The 18,801-nt window shown below is 40.9% G+C and overlaps 1 protein-coding gene across 1 annotated transcript in view; it reads right to left on the bottom strand.

Annotated features, from left to right (window-relative positions):
* Positions 1-18,801, bottom strand: part of LOC120930382 (cadherin-related family member 4-like) — a 122,205-nt gene that overhangs the window by 33,302 nt on the left and 70,102 nt on the right. Inside the window, exons 14-16 of the mRNA XM_040341572.1 lie at positions 16,638-16,797; positions 13,643-13,748; positions 9,692-9,907 (exon numbers count right to left, since the gene is read on the bottom strand). Coding sequence (XP_040197506.1) covers positions 9,692-9,907; positions 13,643-13,748; positions 16,638-16,797 — 482 coding nt within the window. The remainder of the gene's footprint in view (positions 1-9,691; positions 9,908-13,642; positions 13,749-16,637; positions 16,798-18,801) is intronic.

Below are 18,801 nucleotides of genomic sequence, written 5' to 3'. Positions count from 1 at the left end.
AAATATTTGTGTGAAGAAAATTATAAAAATTTGTTTGGGTACAGTGTTACATGGCCGCGCAATTGTCATTCAAAGTGCGACAGCGCTGAAAGCTGAAAAATGGCTTTGGCAGGAAGGGGATGTAAGTGCCTGCTTAGGCAAGGGGTTAAACAAATCTAAAATAACGAAATTTGAATTCAGACGAAATTTGAAACGTTTTCAAATAGTTTTTGAATACTTTTCAAATTTGAATAGTTTTCCAATTTCCAAGAATAAAATAGAAAATAAAATAAAATAAAATAAATCATTTTTTTATTCCTTTATTTTCTATTCTATTTTATTATTTTTGGAAAAAAATATCCGAAAACTTTTCAAATTCGAAAACCATTCAAAATTGATTCGACAACTTTTCAAATCGATTTGAAAACAAATAAACAAAGCGAATCCCGAAAACAAATTAAACAAATGAAAACTAGTTTAACTAAACAAATTTATGTAGATAACAAATCGCATCAAAACAATTTTTTTCGTTCTGCACATGTCTAGATCTTTGTATTTAATAAGCTTCACACGTGTACATTCCAACAGCTGACAGAATAAATAACCTTCAAAAATATTTTTTTCTTCATACTTTGATGATTCAATGTCACAGTGCTACCAAATGTCCACAAATGTATATTCAATTCGCTAAGTACATGACTATATGTACAGTATGTACATATGATTACTGCTTAATCAGCCAAAACATTTGTAATTTTGACTGACTATACTTGTCATATGGACACGTTTGTTGGTCATTAACCACTTCAATACTGGGCACTTTCACCCCCTTCCTGCCCAAGCCATTTTTCAGCTTTCAGCGCTGTCACACTTTGAATGTCAATTGCGCGGTCATGCAACACTGTAACCAAATGACATTTTAATTTTTTTCCCCCACAAATAGAGCTTTCTTTTGGTGATATTTGATCACCTCTGCGGTTTTTATTTGTTGTGCTATAAACAAAAGAAGAGCGACAATTTAAAAAAAAAAGAAATATTTTTTACTTGTTGCTATAATAAATATCCCCCAAAAATATATATAAACTATTTTTTTCCTCAGTTTTGGCCGATACATATTTTTCTACATATTTTTGAAAAAAAAAATCGCAATAAGCGTATATTGATTGGTTTGCACAAGAGTTATAGCGGCTACAAAATAGGGGATAGATTTATATATATATATATATATATATTTTTACTAGTAATGGGGGGGGGGGGATCTGTGATTTTTATTGTGACTGCGATATTGCGGCAGACACATCTGATATCTTTGACACTATTTTGGGACCATTCACATTTATACAGCGAACAGTGCTATAAATATGCACTAATTACTGTGTAAATGTGACTGGCAGGGAAGGGGTTAACACTAGGGGGTTATCAAGGGTTTAAATGTGTACCCTAGTGAGTGATTCTAACTGTGGGGGGAGGGGACTGACTGGGGGAGGTGACCTCTCCCTGACAGGACGTGGATCTCTGTATTTGCACACAGAGCCCGGCGGACATTGTGGCCGCCAGGCACACGCATCGGGTTCCCAGTGACGCGGCGGGTGCGCCCGCCTACCCCCTAGTGGCTCAGGAAGGCGAGGACGTCATACAACGTCCTCCCAGAACGAGAGGCTTATCGTCCCGCTGTCATTTTACGGCGGGCAGTAGCCTAGTGGTTAAGTTCCCTCTGCTGTATTCCTGGTCAGATTTATTATTTGGTGGGCCAGCTCCTTGCTCACTTAACATGTGATGCTGATACACTGTCCAGTGAGGAGGCTGTAGGTATAAATAAAGAAATGAATTGCTGAAAGGGAATGTATAATAATTTTGTAGATCATTTCTTCATTTATTATGATCAGGACTAAAAAAAAAAAAAAATAATAAGACATTTTTAGTTGTTTTATTTAGGTAAATATGAAAAATAAATGTATAGAATATCTTTTTGTCTGCCTTGAAGCCAGAAGATGAAACTTTAGGCTCATTTTTTACTAGGGATGAGGTTTAGGTTTGTTGCTACAAAGGGTTGGGGTGAATCCTGCAGGTTCAGGATTTGAAGTCCCAAAGAAGTTATATTGGTTATGCATGGCCTTTAAATTCTGGCCAGCAGAGTTAAAAGCACTAATATAAGGTGGTTTTTGGATAAAGCAGTCTCCTTACTATGAAAGAGGGGTGTCAGAGAGCAGCCATAGTGTCAGTGCATTGGAAGCTATAATATGAAAAGAATAGGGAATGCTGATAAAATGCATAGGGTCAATTAGGACATTGTACTTTAATTTTGATTGCTAGCTCTTTGAACAATCAATCCCTTTTCTGCCTTATTTGTTCTTAAAGCGGAGGTTCACCCTAAAACAATTTTATACCATTCCATCCAGCATACTGCCGACATGTAAAGTGCTGTTTTTTTTTGCGCTGTACATACCGTTTAATTGTTCTTTTTCTTTTCAGACTCCCGTGGGGAATAGGCGTTCCTATGAAGAGGCGTAGATGATTGACGTGCGGCTAAGGCGCGTCACACACTCGGCTATATATGGCGCCTGTGCAGCCAGCTCCTAGTCTGTGCGCAGGCGCCGTATAGCGCCGTATAGAGCCGAGTCCCAGTCCGGCTATTTTCGGAACGCGTGACGCGCCTTAGCCGCACGTCAATCTTATACGCCTCTTCATAGGAACGCCTATTCCCCGCGGGAGTCTGAAAAGAAAAAGAACGATTAAACGGTATGTACAGCGCAAAAAAAACAAAACAGCATACTGTACATGTCGGCAGTATGCTGGATGAAATGGTATATAATTGTTTTAGGGTGAACCTCCGCATTAATATTGGGCTATTCTGGGGTTTTATTTTTTGGGCATTTTTTTTTTTATTATGTTTATATAATTTTTTTATGTTTTATGTACACAAAGCTAAACATGCACTTGTTATCTACCCGATTCACTCACCACATTACTGACTGTCTGTTCTTGGAGCTGTTTTTTCTCACAGCACTCTGTTGCAAAGCTAAGTGCAAGAACAGTGTGCACCTAAACCACCTCACATGATATCACTCACATTCACTGTACACCCCATGCCCATAAATAAAATAAATGTTAGGTTAGGCATATTATCCTTGATTAAAACTGTACTTTTGCTGGGCAATTTTCGACTGCTGTGTCGTCTGCAGCCTTTTAATTCTTTTAGTAAAACACCTGCTGTACTCATTTTCTTTAGTACATTTTGGCCAGTTCTCCCTGATTAAAAATATTTTGGGCCAGATTCACAGAAAAAGTACGCCGGAGTATCTGCTGATACTCCGGCGTACTTTCAAATTTGCCGTGTCGTATCTTTATTTGTAATTCACAAACAAAGATACAACGGCATTTGGCTAAGATCCGACAGGCGTACAGTTTTGTACGCCTTCGGATCTTAGGATGCAATACTTCGGCGACCGCTGGGTGGAGTTCGCGTCGTTTTCCGCATCGGGTATGCAAATTAGCTGTTTACGGCGATCCGCGAAGGTACGCGCGTTCGTCGCATTCTCTTACGTCGTCGCTAGTCGTTTTTTCCCGTCGTAAAGTTGCGATTGCTATTTAGGTGGTGTAATATTAGACAGCCCATGTTAAAGTATGGCCGTCGTTCCCGCCTCGAATTTAATTTTTTTTTTTTTTGCGTAAGTCGTCCGGGAATACGAAAGGACATAACGCACGTCGCCGTTCAAAACATTACATCGGGGCGACGTCATTTCGCGCAAAGCGCGGTGGGAAATTTCAAAACGGAGCATGCGCAGTACGTTCGGCGCGGGAACGCGCCAAATTTAAATGGTACATGCCCCATTTGAATTAGGCGGGCTTGCGCCGGACGGCTTTACGCTACGCCGCCGCAAGTTTACAGGCAAGTGCTTTGTGAATCAAGCACTTACGCTGAAAACTTGCGGCGGAGTAACGTAAACGGGATACGTTACGCCGCCGCAAAGGTATGTGAATCTGGCCCTCTGTTCCTGGACACATTTTCCCCGCTTATAACTTATATTGGCTCTTAATACTTAAAGCAGAGTTCCAGTCTGTTAGTGTTTATTAAAAGTCAGCAGCTACAAAAATATTAGCTGCTGGCTTTTAATAAACAGACACTTACCTGCTCCACTTTCCAGCGATGCGGCCTCCCGGAGCGTCGCTCGTCTCCCCCCTCTCCGCCGGCGCCTCCATTCAGACTGTGGGCACCCGGCCGTGACAGCTTTCGGCTTCACGGCCAGGCACTACCTGTGCATGCGCGAGCCGCGCTGTGCTCTAGGAGAGGACAGGTGATCGCCTGGGACCTGTCACGTGTCCCAGGTGATCGCCTACAGGGAGGGCGGCCTAAGGCGATATGACGAGTCACCTAAGCGGTCCCTGGGTGGAAGGAAGAAATGGGACAGGAAGTCCCACTCCTAACGAAGGCCCCACCCCCCCCCCAAAATAGTAAGGGGGCGAGAAATGGTTTAAGCAGAAGTTCCACTTTTGGGTGGAACTCCGCTTTAATGTGCGTTTGATAGAAATTAGCCAGAGGTAGGAAAATTTGGCTTCAGTTAGAACAGGGACAACCTCAGTGAACTACTGTGCAATTTCTATCTGCTGGTCAAATATGTTCTGTGAGGCCCCATACACACGACCGAGTTTCTCGGCAGAATTCAGCCAGAAACTCGACCGGAGCTGGATTCTGCCAAGAAACTCGGTCGTGTGTACACTTTTCAGCGAGGAAGCCGACAAGGAACTCGTCGGGCCAAATAGAGAACATGTTCTCTATTTCCTCGTTGTTCAATGAGGAAAGTCGAGATCCTCGGCGGCTTCAACACTGAACTCGACGAGGAACTCGATGTGTTTGGCACGTCGAGTTCCTCGGACGTGTGTACGGGGCCTCAGTGGTCAGTGTACACTATAGCTGAGACTGTTTATGAGAACTGCTCCATAACACCATGTACACATTTAAGGCACGTTATTTAAAAGATTTCTGTATTATCAATGTTGGCTTGAACCTTCTTCTTGCTGCACATACAGTGCCTTAAAATAGTAATCATACCCCTTGAAATAGTAGTCATAACCCTTGTCATGTTACAACTAAAAACGTAAATGTATTTTATTGGGATTTTATGTGATAGACCAACACAAAGTGGCACATAACTGTGAAGTTGAAGGAAAATTATAAATGTTTTTTTAATTGTTTAAATTTTTTATGGATTTTAAATGTTTGTATCAATAGCATTTTCTAATTCAAAACCACTGTTTCAAATCCAAGTGTCTTTTGGGGCTTTCAAAGCCCCGTCCAATTTTTTCCTTTCTTGTTCTGACATTTTTGGCCATTCTTCTTTGAAAAACAACTCAAGCTCTGTAAGATTGGTTAGATAGTGCCTGTGAACAGCAATTTTTGGGTCTTGCCACAGATTCTCAATTGGATTTAGGCTGGAAGGTGAACCTCCACCCCAGTCTCAAGTCTTTTGCAGATTATAACAGGTATTCTTCTAAGATTGCCCTCTAAGATTGCCCTGTATTTGGCTTCATCCACCTTTCCATCAACTCTGACCAGCTTCCCTGTCCTTGCTGAAGAAAAGCATCCTCACAACATGATGCTGCCACCACCATGTTTCACGGTGGGGATTGTGTGTTTAGGGTGATGTGCAGTGTTAGTTTTCAGCCACACATAGAATTTTGCTTTTAGGCCAAAAAAGTAAAATTTTTGTCTCATCGGACCAGAGCACCTTCTTCCACATGCTTGTTTGCATTACCCCACATGGCTTCTCACAAGCTACAAATGAGACTTCTTATGGCTTTCTTTGAGCAATGGCTTTCTGTTTGCCACTCTTCCATAAAGGGCAGATTTGTGGAGTGCACAACTAAGGCCCCATACACACGAGAGGATTTATCCGCAGATACGGTCCAGCGGACCGTTTCCACGGATAAATCCTCTCAAAGATTTCCGCTGATTTCGATGGGATGGAGTGTACACACCATCGCATTGAAATCCGCGCGGAAATCCTCTGCCGATGACGTGTCGCGCCGTCGCCGCGATTATGACGCGGCGACGGGCGCGACGCTGTCATATAAGGAATTCCACGCATGCGTCAAATCATTACGACGCGTGCGGGGAATCCCTTTGGACGAATGGATCCGGTAAGTCTGTACAGACGAGCGGATCCATCCGTTGGAATGGATTCCAGCAGATGGATTTGTTGTGCAGCACAGCAAATATCCGATCTGCTGGAATCCATCCCAGAGGAGATTTCTCCGCGGAAACAGATCCGCTGGCGTGTACACACCATAGGATCTATCCGCAGAAACCCATTTGCTGGGATTTATCTGCGGATGGATTCTATCGTGTGTACGGGGCCTAATAGTTGTCCTGTGGACAGATTTTCCCACCTGAACTGTGGATCTCTGCAGCTCCTCCAGAGTTACTATGGGTCTCTTGGCTGCTTCTCTGAATGCTCTGCTTGATCAGCCTGTCAGTTTAGGTGGACGACCATGTCTTGGTATGTTTGCAGTTGGGCCATACTCTTTACATTTTCAGATGATGGTTTGAATTGTTTTTTTTATAATCTAACCCGCTTTAAACTTCTCCACAACTTTATCCCTGACCTGTCTGATGTGTTCCTTGGCCTTCATGATGCTGTTTATTCACTAAGGTTCTCTAAGAGATTAAATTACACACAAGTGGACTCTATTTACCAATTGGGTGACTTCTGAAGGCAATTGGCTCCACTACATTTTAGTTAGGGGTATCAGAGTAAAGGGGGCTGAATACAAATGCACACCACACTTTTCAGATATTTATTTGTAAAAAAAGAAAAATGGAAAACTATTTATCATTTTCCTTCCACTTCACGATTATGTTCTTCTTTGTGTTAGTCTATCACATACAATCCCAATAAAATACATTAATATTTTTGATTGTAACCTGACAAAATGTGGAAAATTCCAAAAAGTATAAATACTTTTTCAAGGCACTGTAGCAGTGCCCAGCCTCCCTTGTCTTTTTTGACAGTAGCTTGTCTGATAACCCAAAAAATATCCATAATTTATTAACAGCGTTTTTTCCCCAAAAACTAAAATGTGATTCCTCACTAGATTTAGGTTCATCACATTTCAAACAGGACTTGCCAAACTCTTGATGGCGAGAACCCAAGCAGATTCACCCATCCCTACTATGCACATTGTAAGGGTATTCAGTTTGTATCTTGGATTAAAGAAGTCTGTGGGCCAGATTCTCAAAGAGTTACGGCGGCGTATCAGCAGTTACGCCGACGTAACTCCGAATCTAAGCCCGTCATATGTCTAAATGTATTCTCAAACTGAGATACACTTAAACATGCCTAAGATACGACGGCCTGCGCCGTCGTATCTTAGGGTGCAATATTTTCGCTGGCCGCTAGGTGGCGCTTCCATTGCGGTCGGTGTAGAATATGCGAATGAGTCGTTACGTCGTTAGGCAAACGAACGTACGCTTGCCCGTCGCAGTACATTTACGCCGTTTCCGTAAGAGATACGAGGCGTAAAGATAAACATGCCCCCTAGGTGGCGTACTCAATGTTAAGTATGGCCGTCGTTCCCGCGTCGAAATTTGAAAATTTTACATCGTTTGCGTAACTCGTCCGTGAATGGGGCTGGACGGCATTTACGTTCACGTCGAAACCAATGACGTCCTTGCGACGTCATTTAGCGCAATGCACGTCGGTAAAATTTAGGGACGGTGCATGCGCAGTACGTTCGGCGCGGGAACGTGCCTAATTTAAATGATCCACGCCCCCTACCCGGATCATTTGAATTTGGCAGACTTGCACCGGGGGATTTACGCTACGCCGCCGCAAATTTACAGGCAAGTGCTTTGTGAATCAAGCACTTGCCCGTAAAACTTGATTCACAAAGCCGCAGATCTACGCAAATCTGCCCCTGTATGTTTACACAGTTTTGTACATCAGCAAAGTCTCATGTCTTAAATTCTCATTGATGGGCAGATTCAATAGCACATACAATGTTTATTTGTAAAAAAAAAAATTGCCCCCTCCTGATTTTTTTTTCTTTTTGCATATTTCTCACACATAAATTATTCAGATCATCAAACAAATTTTAATATTACACAAGAATAACCTGAGTAATATCCATGATGCAGTTTTAAAATAAAATTTTAATTTATTAAGGAAAAAAGCTGTTCAAACCTGACTAGCCCTATGTGAAAAAGTAATTGTCCCCTCCCATGCCGAATCATGAATGAACTGTGATTAACCACAATTTTTTGGAAGGCTGAGTTAAATTTCACTTGCCACACCCAGGTATGAGCTGTCTGACAAAGTAAAGCATGCCAACAGATCACAAACAGCCCCACATCATAACAATCTAAAAAAATTCAAGAACAGATTAGAAACAAAGTAATGTACATGTACCGATCTAAGATGAGTTCAAAGCCATTTCTAAGGCTTTGGAACTCTAGTGAACCACGGGGAGAGCCGTTATCCACAAATGGAGATAACTTGGAACAGTGGTGAACCTTCCCAGGAGTGGCCAGCCTACAAAAATTACCCTTAAGAGCATGACGATGACTGATCCAGGAGGTCATAACAACATCTAAAGAACTGCAGACCTCAGGAAAGATCAGTGTTCATGATTCAACAATAAGAAAGAGACTGGGAAAAAATGGCATCCAAAAAGAACACAGAGGCTCATCTCACCAAAAAACATCTTGATTATCCCCAAGACTTTTAGACAAAAATTCTGTAGACTGATGAGACAAAAATCTTACTTTTTGGAAGGTGTGCGTCCCGTTACATCTGGCAACTAATACAGCATTTCATAACAAGAACATCATACCAACAGTCAGACATGGTGGTGGTAGTGTGGTGGTCTGGGGCTGCTTTGCAGCTTCAGGACCTGGACGACTTACCATAATTGATGGAACCATAAATTCTGAGCTCTAACAGAAAATCTTAAAGGAGAATGTCCAGCCATTAAGTTGTGACCTCAGCCTCCAAATGGTTCAAACAAAGCAACATTTAGATTTGGAGTGACCTAGTCCAGACTTAAATCCAATTGAGATGCTTAATCCTGACCTTACACAGGACTTTCATGCTGGAAAACCCTCCAATGTGGCTGAAATAAAACAATTTTGCAAAGAAGAGTGCGCTAAAATTGCTCCACAGCAATGTGAAAGACTCATTGCCAGTTATTGTAAACACTTGATTACAGTTGTTGCCACCAAGGGTGGCACAACCATTTATTAGGTTTAGAGGGCAATAACTTTTTCACATAAAGCCAGGCAGGTTTGGACAACTTTTTTTTGCCTTAATAAATGAAACCATCATTTAAAAACTGCATTTTTTATTTACTCGGGTTATCTTTGTGTGATAATAAAATTTGTTTGATGATCTGAGTAATTTAAGTGTGACAAATATGCAAAAAAATATATATATACATATATACACACACACACACACACACACACACACACACACACACACACACACACACACACACACACACACAGTATATGTAGAAACACAAGGTTGCTGATGAATACTGAACACAACCAGTTTGTGTGTTTTAGTGAGGAGCTTGACAGATGAATAAAGCAATTCTGAATTCTCTAACATCTACCTTCATGTGGTGTTATCAGATTGGACTATAATTCATCTGATGCTCTTTAGACAGCCCAAACAGTAAATGGTTAAAATTACTACAAAAGTGAGCACCTTACCTGTGTCTGACTCTATGTAGAACTTTGGTGGGTTACCATAATCCCCTCCAGCAAAACTGAACTTGATATTGTCAAATGGCCAGTCTATATCTGTAACTCTGGTTGTTCCAACAAATGCATCAATTGGGCTGTTTTCAGCCACTTGAAACACATTTACTAATGGTTTCGGATCAAATTCATTTACACGTGTTACTCTTACAATAACCGTCACTGTACCTGAAAATTGAGTTAATCATAAACACAGTATTATTAATGTTGCTTGTCTAGACTTTTGGACAGTTTGATCACATTTACTTATTTTTCTTATTTTCTGCAGACCCTGTATGTAGGAGCTTAGTATTTCATGACAGTTATTTACTTTTTCACATTCTGTAATGAGTTAACCCACTGCCCTGAAAATGCTAATTTAAAGGGTTAATATGCAAGCTATTGTCATAAAAAGTGTTTGGGGACCTGGGTCCTGTCCCAGGGGACATGTATCAATGCAAAAAAAGTTAAAAAAACAGAATTTTTTCTGAAGCAGTGATTTTAATGCTTACAGTGAAACACTAAAAGTGAAATATTGCTTTAAATTTCATACCTGGGGCTGTCTATAGTATACCTGTAAAGTAGCGCATGTTTCCCATGCTTAGAACTGTCCCTGCACAAAATGTAATTTCTAAAGGAAAAAATAATAATTTAAAACTACTTGCAGATATTCATAAATTGTCGGGTCCCGGCAATACAGATCAAAGTCATTGAAAAAAATGGCAGGGGTCCCCCCAGTCCATTACCAGGCCCTTTGGGTCTGGTATGAATATTAAGGGGAACAAAAAAAGCATGGGGGTCCCCCCAAATTCGATATCAGGTCTGGTATGGATATTAAGGGAACCCCAAAAACTCATACCAGACCCTTATCCGATCACGCAACCTGGCAGGCTGCAGGAAAAGAGGGGGGATGAGAGAGCATCCCCCCTCCTGAACCGTACCAGGCCACATGCCCTCAACATGGGGAGGATGTCCCCATGTTGATGGGGGCAAGGGCCTCATCCCCACAACCCTTGACCAGTGGTTGTGGGGGTCTGCAGGCAAGGGGCTTATAGGAATCTGGAACCCCCCTTTAACAAAGGGGAACTCCAGATCCCAGCCCCCCTATGTGAATTGGTAACGAGGTACATTGTACCCATACCATTTCACAAATAAAGTGTAAATTGTAAAGAACAAACAGACACAGCTTGGGACAGTCCTTTATTAAAAATAAAAAATAAATTCCAGCAATGTAATCCAGTCCAGCAATGTAATCCCGTCTGTCCATGTCCAACGATGATCCATTCTCCAGCGATGCTCCAGTTTCCACACACTCAGTCTCCCAGCGAGAAACAAAACCCCCATGACGCATAAGAGGGGGCGGGGTCACCCGTCCACGTCATTGGGTAACCCCCAGCTTTCTCCTTGCGTAAGGAGAAAGCAGGGGTTACCTAATGACATGACGGGGGGAACCCCTGCCGTTTCCTTTAATGACTTTGAACCCCGGCCGTCTTTTAAAACTTTTTTTGCAATGATACATGCCCCCTGGGGCAGGACTCAGGTCCCCAAACACTTTTTATGACAATAACTTGCATATTAACCTTTAAAATTAACACTTTTGATTTCTCCTATAGACTTTTAAAGGGTGTTCCGCGGCTTTTTGAATTTGCCACGAACACTCCAAATTGTTGGCTGTTCGCCGAACGGACAAACAGCCAATGTCCGAGTCTACACATCTTGTTGCAGTTACTGATTGCATGTTTATATTTGGTATTATCACAGTAATATGTTACATGACATCTCCCCGGAAGGAGACAAAATATCAACACAGCTGAGCGGGGCTATGAGAATGCCAACAACATCCCATTTTTCGATGTGTTCAGCAGGGTAGGGAATCCCTGACCCATTTAGTCAGTGGGTGATTTCTGCTGCAGACATTTTGAGTGCATTTCGACTGAGCTCATCTGCAGGGTGGTGCAGAAAAATGCAACATGTCTGAATTGTTCTACACTTCCCTGTAGCTGATGGCTGCCAGGGAGGGCTGACAGGGCACACAGAAAAACATTGGTTTCCTGTGTGTTCTAATGAAAAACTGTGTTTTCTCCCGAAAAATGCAGTTCTCTGCTATAGTGCAAGCCAGCCCTTAAAGTGGATGTAAATCCACTCTTATCCTTTCTAAACCACTTGGTTGTCTATAAGGATATACTGTACATGCCTCCTTCATGTATCCTTTTTTTTTAAAAATAAAATAATTTTTTTAGAAAATACAAAATAATTACAACAATACATAAATAGTAAAAAAATACATTCTCTCTACATCGCCCCCTCCCCTCCCCATTCCCCTCCCTCTCCCCATTCCCCTCCCTCTCCTCTCATTCATCCTACACACTTATACCTTTCTTCCGTCCTTTCCTTCCCCCTACACACCCACTTCCATTGTTTTATAACTGGGGTTAGCCCACCTCTAACCATCACTTCCATATCCTCTCATTTCTTGCTCTTTCCCCTCTTTCTATATATAAATTTCTCTTTCTCAATCATATATTTTACCACTTTCATCCATTTTACTACCGTTGGGGATCTTTTGTTTACCATTTCTGTGCTGTCAGTTTCCTCTCTTGAAACAGGCATCTATTTATTGCAATCTGCCTGTCTCCTGACATACCATTCCTTCCATGAGCCCCAGGACACAAATGTTGGCCTCCAAGACTACGCAATGTCCCAAATACAAAATAAATGTTATCTATTATCCCCTTCCAATACCTATATAGCCTGGGACATCGCCAGACCATGTGTACCAAGTCATCCCTCCTATCCCCACATCTTTAGCATTTTTCGCACCTGGTCTTCTCCGAAATGTGAACAGCTTCAAGGGCGTATAATACGACCTATGTACCAAATCTAAATGTGATACAATCTGTGAGGGAGGATTAGTGAGACATTGAGCCCTAATGCCAGAATACGATTCCATTGCTCAGTTATTGATCCAATATCCCTCTCCCATTTGGTCCTACTGTTAGGTTCTATCTCTCCTTCCTGACCTGCCTTACTTATACACCTATACATATCAGAGATTAATCCTTTAAATGTCCTAGCATTGACCACTTTCCTGAGAAGGGCCATTTTCTCCACTCTGGTACCTTCCTCCCAAATTGTGGGTCCAGGGCATGCCTGACTTGCAGGTATCTGTAAAAAGACCAGTTTGGGATTGCATATTCTTCCCTCTCCTGCATGTATCCTTACCTGTCAAATGTCTCCCATCTGTCTGTTATGAGACCCAAAAAACTCCAGATTCTGTGGGTGGGTCTGTTGTCCGGAGCTCGGTGGGTGGGGTCGTGATGTCCATAGACTCTCCACTCATCTCTACACTCCCCTTGTCAACATGCATTTTCTCCTGTGCATTTCTTACACTGAACTCCTGCTATGATCACTAACATCCAGTCAAAACCCAGAAAAGTCACCACACGACTTCAGAATGCAGAATCATGCTGACGTGTGAAGCAGACAATCCTGGGAGAGCCAAAGAAGAAAGGAGGGGAGTGCATGAGATATGTAAATCACCTTTCTGTCACAGCAAGGGGGAAGAACTGACTCCTACTTCTCTGTGTATCAGTTTTTATCTTACTTAAAAAAGATACGAGGATTGCTCAGAGCTGGATTAACTCTTTGTGGCAAGACTGGGCACAGATGACACACAATCCTATACTGTACAAGCCTTAATGATTTTTTTTTCGGGTTTACATCCACTTTAAATCTCATTCACACCATGTGCATAGACATGCATTTCTCTACACTTGTCTCTGCAAGGGCACAAAAACACATTTTTTTATGTTAGGTAAGGTTACTTGCATTGTATTTGAACTTTTTACATAAATGATCTTTAAACATGTAATCATTGCTCAATGTACAACAGCATAAACAAATGTTACAATGACTTTGACTTACTAGTCAAAGAAGGTGTCCCATCATCCGACACTTCAATCTGAAGATTATGTGTGAACTGCATTCCAGCAAATTCATCATTATCATAGTCTAAGTATTCAGGTCCGGTCTGTAAAAATAAACATTGTTAGTGAAGCATACAATAAATACATTGTAAATCTAATGCTTTGAATACATAAACTGACTCTTGTCCCAATGCATATGGTTTATTAAAGTTAAAGTGGAACTCAACTTTTATATTGACTTAGATATAGTGGGTTTAGAATTTTTCTCTGATGTCTTTGACCCTATCACTGGAAATGGAAGTAGGGTAAAGCTCTAAAATGAAGAAATAAAACACTTGATTGTAGTGTGGGTAGAGTTAGAAAGCCTGTTTTTCTGTGAGGTGTGTGCCCCTGCTGCTGAGATTTCCCCAACCTACTGTCCAGGGTACAGGCCGTAATTGAAACAGAAAAGAAGAGTAAATCTTCAAAGGAAAACACAGATGGTAGATAATAACAATTATCGATTCTATAGAAAGCAAAAGATAAATCTGGATGAAGTTTCAATTGAAGTGTTCAGTAAACCCTCAAAACTAGTAAATACTAAGGGCCAGATTCATGTACAATTCCGGCGGCGTAACGTATCCCATTTACTTTACACCGCCGCAAGTTTTCAGCGCAAGTGCTTGATTCACAAAGCACTTGCCTGTAAACTTGTGGCGGCGTATCGTAAATCCGTCCGGCGCAAGCCCGCCTAATTCAAATGGGGCGTGTATCATTTAAATTAGGCGCATTCCCGCGCCGAACGTACTGCGCATGCTCCGTTTTGTAATTTCCCGCCGTGCTTTGCGCAAAATTACGTCGCACCGACGTAATTTTTTGAACGGCGATGTGCGTTACGTCCTTTCCTATTCCCGGACGACTTACGCAAAAAAAAAAATTCAAAATTCGACGCGGGAACGACGGCCATACTTTAACATGGCTAGTCTAAATATAAGCCATTGAAATAGCATCCGGAACTTTACGACGGAAAAAGCCGACGTAAGAGAATGCGACGAGCGCGCGTAGCTTCGTGGATCGCCGTAAACAGCTAATTAGCATACCTGACGCGGAAAACGACGCAAACTCCACCCAGCGGGCGCCGAAGTATTGCATCCTAAGATCCAAATGCGTACCAAACCGTACGCCTGTCGGATCTTACCCAAATGCCGTCGTATCTTGGTTTGAGGATTCAAACTAAAGATACGACGCGGGAAATTTGAAAATATGCCGGCGTATTTCATCTGTAAATGCCTTAAGTTTTAAAGCAGTGGTTCACCCTCCATAACAACTTTTTAGCATAAGTCCTATTTCGGCTATTTCCGGAGAAGCGTGACGTGCCAGAGCCGGCCGTCAATCACCTTCTCTCTCCATAGAAATGCCCATTCCCCGCTGGGAGTCGTAATCTTTTATCTACGAGTGCACAGTGAGTACGGGGATAAAAAAATAAAGACAGGCATACTGTAGCTCGCGCTACTATGCCGAATTTTATGCTAGAGGGAAATTTTTTTTTTTTTTTTTATCAATAGGGTGAACCCCCGCTTTAAGCATTAACTTTTGAAAGTTCACTTTGCAAGTTTCAGCCTTTATTTTAGTGTCAAGACTTAAAGCAAATTTATAGAAACATACTTGAACTCATATCTGGGTAAAATACAATTTAAAAGCACAATGTGTGAATTTTTTTACCATACTCTAAATTATAGTAAAGAGAATTGTAAAGTATAATATGGTTGTAAACCTTTACTTTAACCAAGTAAAGTGAACAGCCTCAGATGAAACAAATCCTCCTACATACAGTAGGTTTTACTTGTTTATTTGCAGTCTTCTCTTCTCTACACCCATTTAAAAGTGTTAAAATCTTTCTTTATCTGTCAGCAGCACAGAGGAGAGGGTGGAGAGACTGCAGTTACAGTGTGCGAGAGCTGATTGGAGGAAAGGAACACACCTCCCTCCACACAGCAGAAGGACGGTGTTCTAAATAGACAAGTTGTCTGAAGAGCTCCCCCCCCCCCTCCTGACGCAAATTATCTAATGTGTTGTGAAAACTTCTCAGAAGTCACTTGTGCTGATAACAGAGGAAGGAAGCACCAGAAAGAAACAACACTTAGACCTTTGGAGAGAGATAAGAACCAAGTAAAGTGAACAGCCTCAGATGAAACAAATCCTTCTACATACAGTAGGTTTTACTTGTTTATTTGCAGTCTTCTCTTCTCTACACCCATTGAAAAGTGTTAAAATCTTTCTTCATCTGTCAGCAGTACAGAGGAGAGGGTGGAGAGACTGCAGTTACAGTGTGCGAGAGCTGATTGGAGGAAAGGAACACACCTCCCTCCACACAGCAGAAGGACGGTGTTCTAAATAGACAAGTTGTCTGAAGAGCTCCTCCCCCCTCCTGACACAAATTATCTAATGTGTTGTGAAAACGTCTCAGAAGTCACTTGTGCTGATAACAGAGGAAGGAAGCACCAGAAAGAAACAATACTTAGACTTTTGGAGAGAGATAAGAAAACACTACAGATATATGTGCTTTGCTTAGATTCCACGACCATTTACAACCATTTTAATACATTCATTAGCAGGGTTGTCATTATTATCATCAACAGCGTTATCATTTATCCTGTGGTAGGCAAACTTCTGACAGCTGATAAACAGTGAAAAATGGTGGAACATGAAATTATACCATGGCGATGGCTCCATCCACCCTGGAAACTGCCTGTTTGACTTATGAAAATCTCTAGAGCATGCGAAAATGGGTTTTGTTTCTATACCACATTTTTTCTTATTTATAGAGTGCCAAAATGCTTTTCAGTCTTACTGGTTGCTTGAAAAATTGGATAACAGGCAAATGAGTAGCCAGTCATGTAAAGTCTAACAGACTACTGCCCAGTCAGCCACATTGTTTAATTGTTCCATCTACAATATTGCATTTTCTATCTTAGGTAGGGATCTTATTTTAGAGAAAACAGTTCCATACTCACGGTAAGTATGTTGTTAGTGAGAGTAAATTTGTCTTTTGAAAAATCATCAAGAGCATTCAGCTTGTATCTAAGAACATTATTTGGTTCTTCAATGTCTTTATCCACACATGTGATTGACATCAAATGGGTATTGATTTCAATTGTTTCAGCCACTTGTATCCTAAAAAGAAATACAGTGTAAATGAAAACCATAAGGACAGTATTCAAAAATATCAAAGATAAGTGACAATGTGTTTATTTAAGAGTATTAATGGATAGTGTTTGTATAAAGAGGTAGTTCTAGTGTCATAAATAGCTTTACCGTAATAAAGAGTAATTCTGTTACAAGAAATCAGTCGTGATATCTGAATGATGCCTGCAGCTGCAGGCATCATTCAGATATCATTTTTTTCAGCCGGTGATTTCCTCCACCGTAAGAACAATCATAACAGCTGTTCAGCCGCTTGATCATTCTTACAGGCAGCGGAAGGGGACATCCCTGCCTCTCTCCAGTGCTTCTACCGGCTCGCCCGTCGGAGTCAGAGATGGAATCCGCCGAGCCCTGAAGTTAGTCATAGAGAAAACCAAGGGCCAGATGGTCCCCAGCAGTCTCTATGACTCGCGAAGGCCTGGGCGCGATGTTATGATGTCACGTCCGGGTCGGCGGAAGTAAATAATCTCGGGGACTCGTTTGGAAAGCCTGAGATTGTTCCTTTTTTTATCTCACGTTTTTCAGCCTGGAGGAGAGATGTGGGGTCTCATAGACCCCACATCTCTCCATAAAGAGGACCTCTTATGCCCTACTTCTGTTACAAGGGGTGTGTATATTACTTGTCATATGAATAAAAGTGATCAAAACAATTTGTTAAAAAGGGAAAGTGTAAAAAAAAAACAAATAGAAATTAAATAACCATTAAAAAAATATATTATTAAAGTGCCCCCGTCCCCGCCCCCAGAAGCAAATGCATACATAGGTCAAGTCTGCATACTGTATGTAAACGACATTCAAACCACACATGTGAGGTATCACTTGGAACATTAGAGCAAGAGCAATAATTCTAGCCCAAGACCTCCTTTGTAACTCTAAACAGGTAACCTTTAAAAAAAAAATTAAAACATCGCCTTTGGAGATTTTTAAGTACAGAAGTTTGGCGCCATTCCACAAGTGTGTGCAATTTTAAAGTGTGACATGTGAGATTTCTATTTACTCAGTGTAACATCATCTGTCACATTATACAAAAAATTAAGCTAACTTTACTGTTTTTGCGGTTTAAAAATTTCTGCCAAATACCGTGTGACATAAAAAGTTGCAATGACCGCCATGTTATTCCCTAGGGTCTCTGCTAAAATATATATATATATATATATATATAAAAAAATAAGAAAAAAACTCCATACTGCTCTAATTCCAGCACTAGAAAATTACTCAGAACATTATACATATATATATATATATATATATATATATATATATATATATATATATATATATATGTATAATGTTCTGAGTAATTTTCTAGTGCTGGAATTAGCGCGGTATGGAGTTTTTTTCTTAATTTTTTTTATACAGTTGCACACATATCGTGCGACATAAAAAATGGCAACCACTACTATTTTATACTGCAGGGCCACTACTTACATAAAATATACAGGTATAATTGCTTGAGATGTACAAGTAATTTTGTAGTTAATAATATATCATATAGAACTACTGTCATAATGTAAAGCAGAACCTCACGCCAGTCCTGTGTTTTCTACTTTTGTTTTAACTTATGACTAAGTGCCATGCACTACAGAACAAGAAACTCATAGTTATTTTGAACTCAAGCTGTTTTGAGCAATGTGTGGTATTTTACCTGTTCTATATTTTGTCTTTCTAACCCACTTTTTTTGTGCCATGAAGTAGCTAATATTTCAGTTTGGAAGTGTTCTTCCCAACAGGATATATTGCATATTGCAAAGCTGCTCTAATAACTGATTCTAGGTGACAGTGTAAAGTTAAGGCTACAGGATATGATGCTTCTTTAGCCTAAGACAGCAAACTGACAGTCTTTGTGGCTGGATAAAATGCATAGCAAAACTTGTTTGCATCACTAAAATGATGAAGACTAAAGTTATAAAATGATATTCTCTGGGCTTATTTAACCACATCAATACTGAGCACTTTTACCCCCTTCCTTCCCAG

This window comes from Rana temporaria, chromosome 3 (genome assembly GCF_905171775.1).
Source record: "Rana temporaria chromosome 3, aRanTem1.1, whole genome shotgun sequence".
Lineage (NCBI taxonomy): Eukaryota > Metazoa > Chordata > Amphibia > Anura > Ranidae > Rana > Rana temporaria.
The sequence above is the reverse complement of the archived record's forward strand: the minus strand, read 5'-3'. Positions and strand labels throughout refer to the sequence as shown.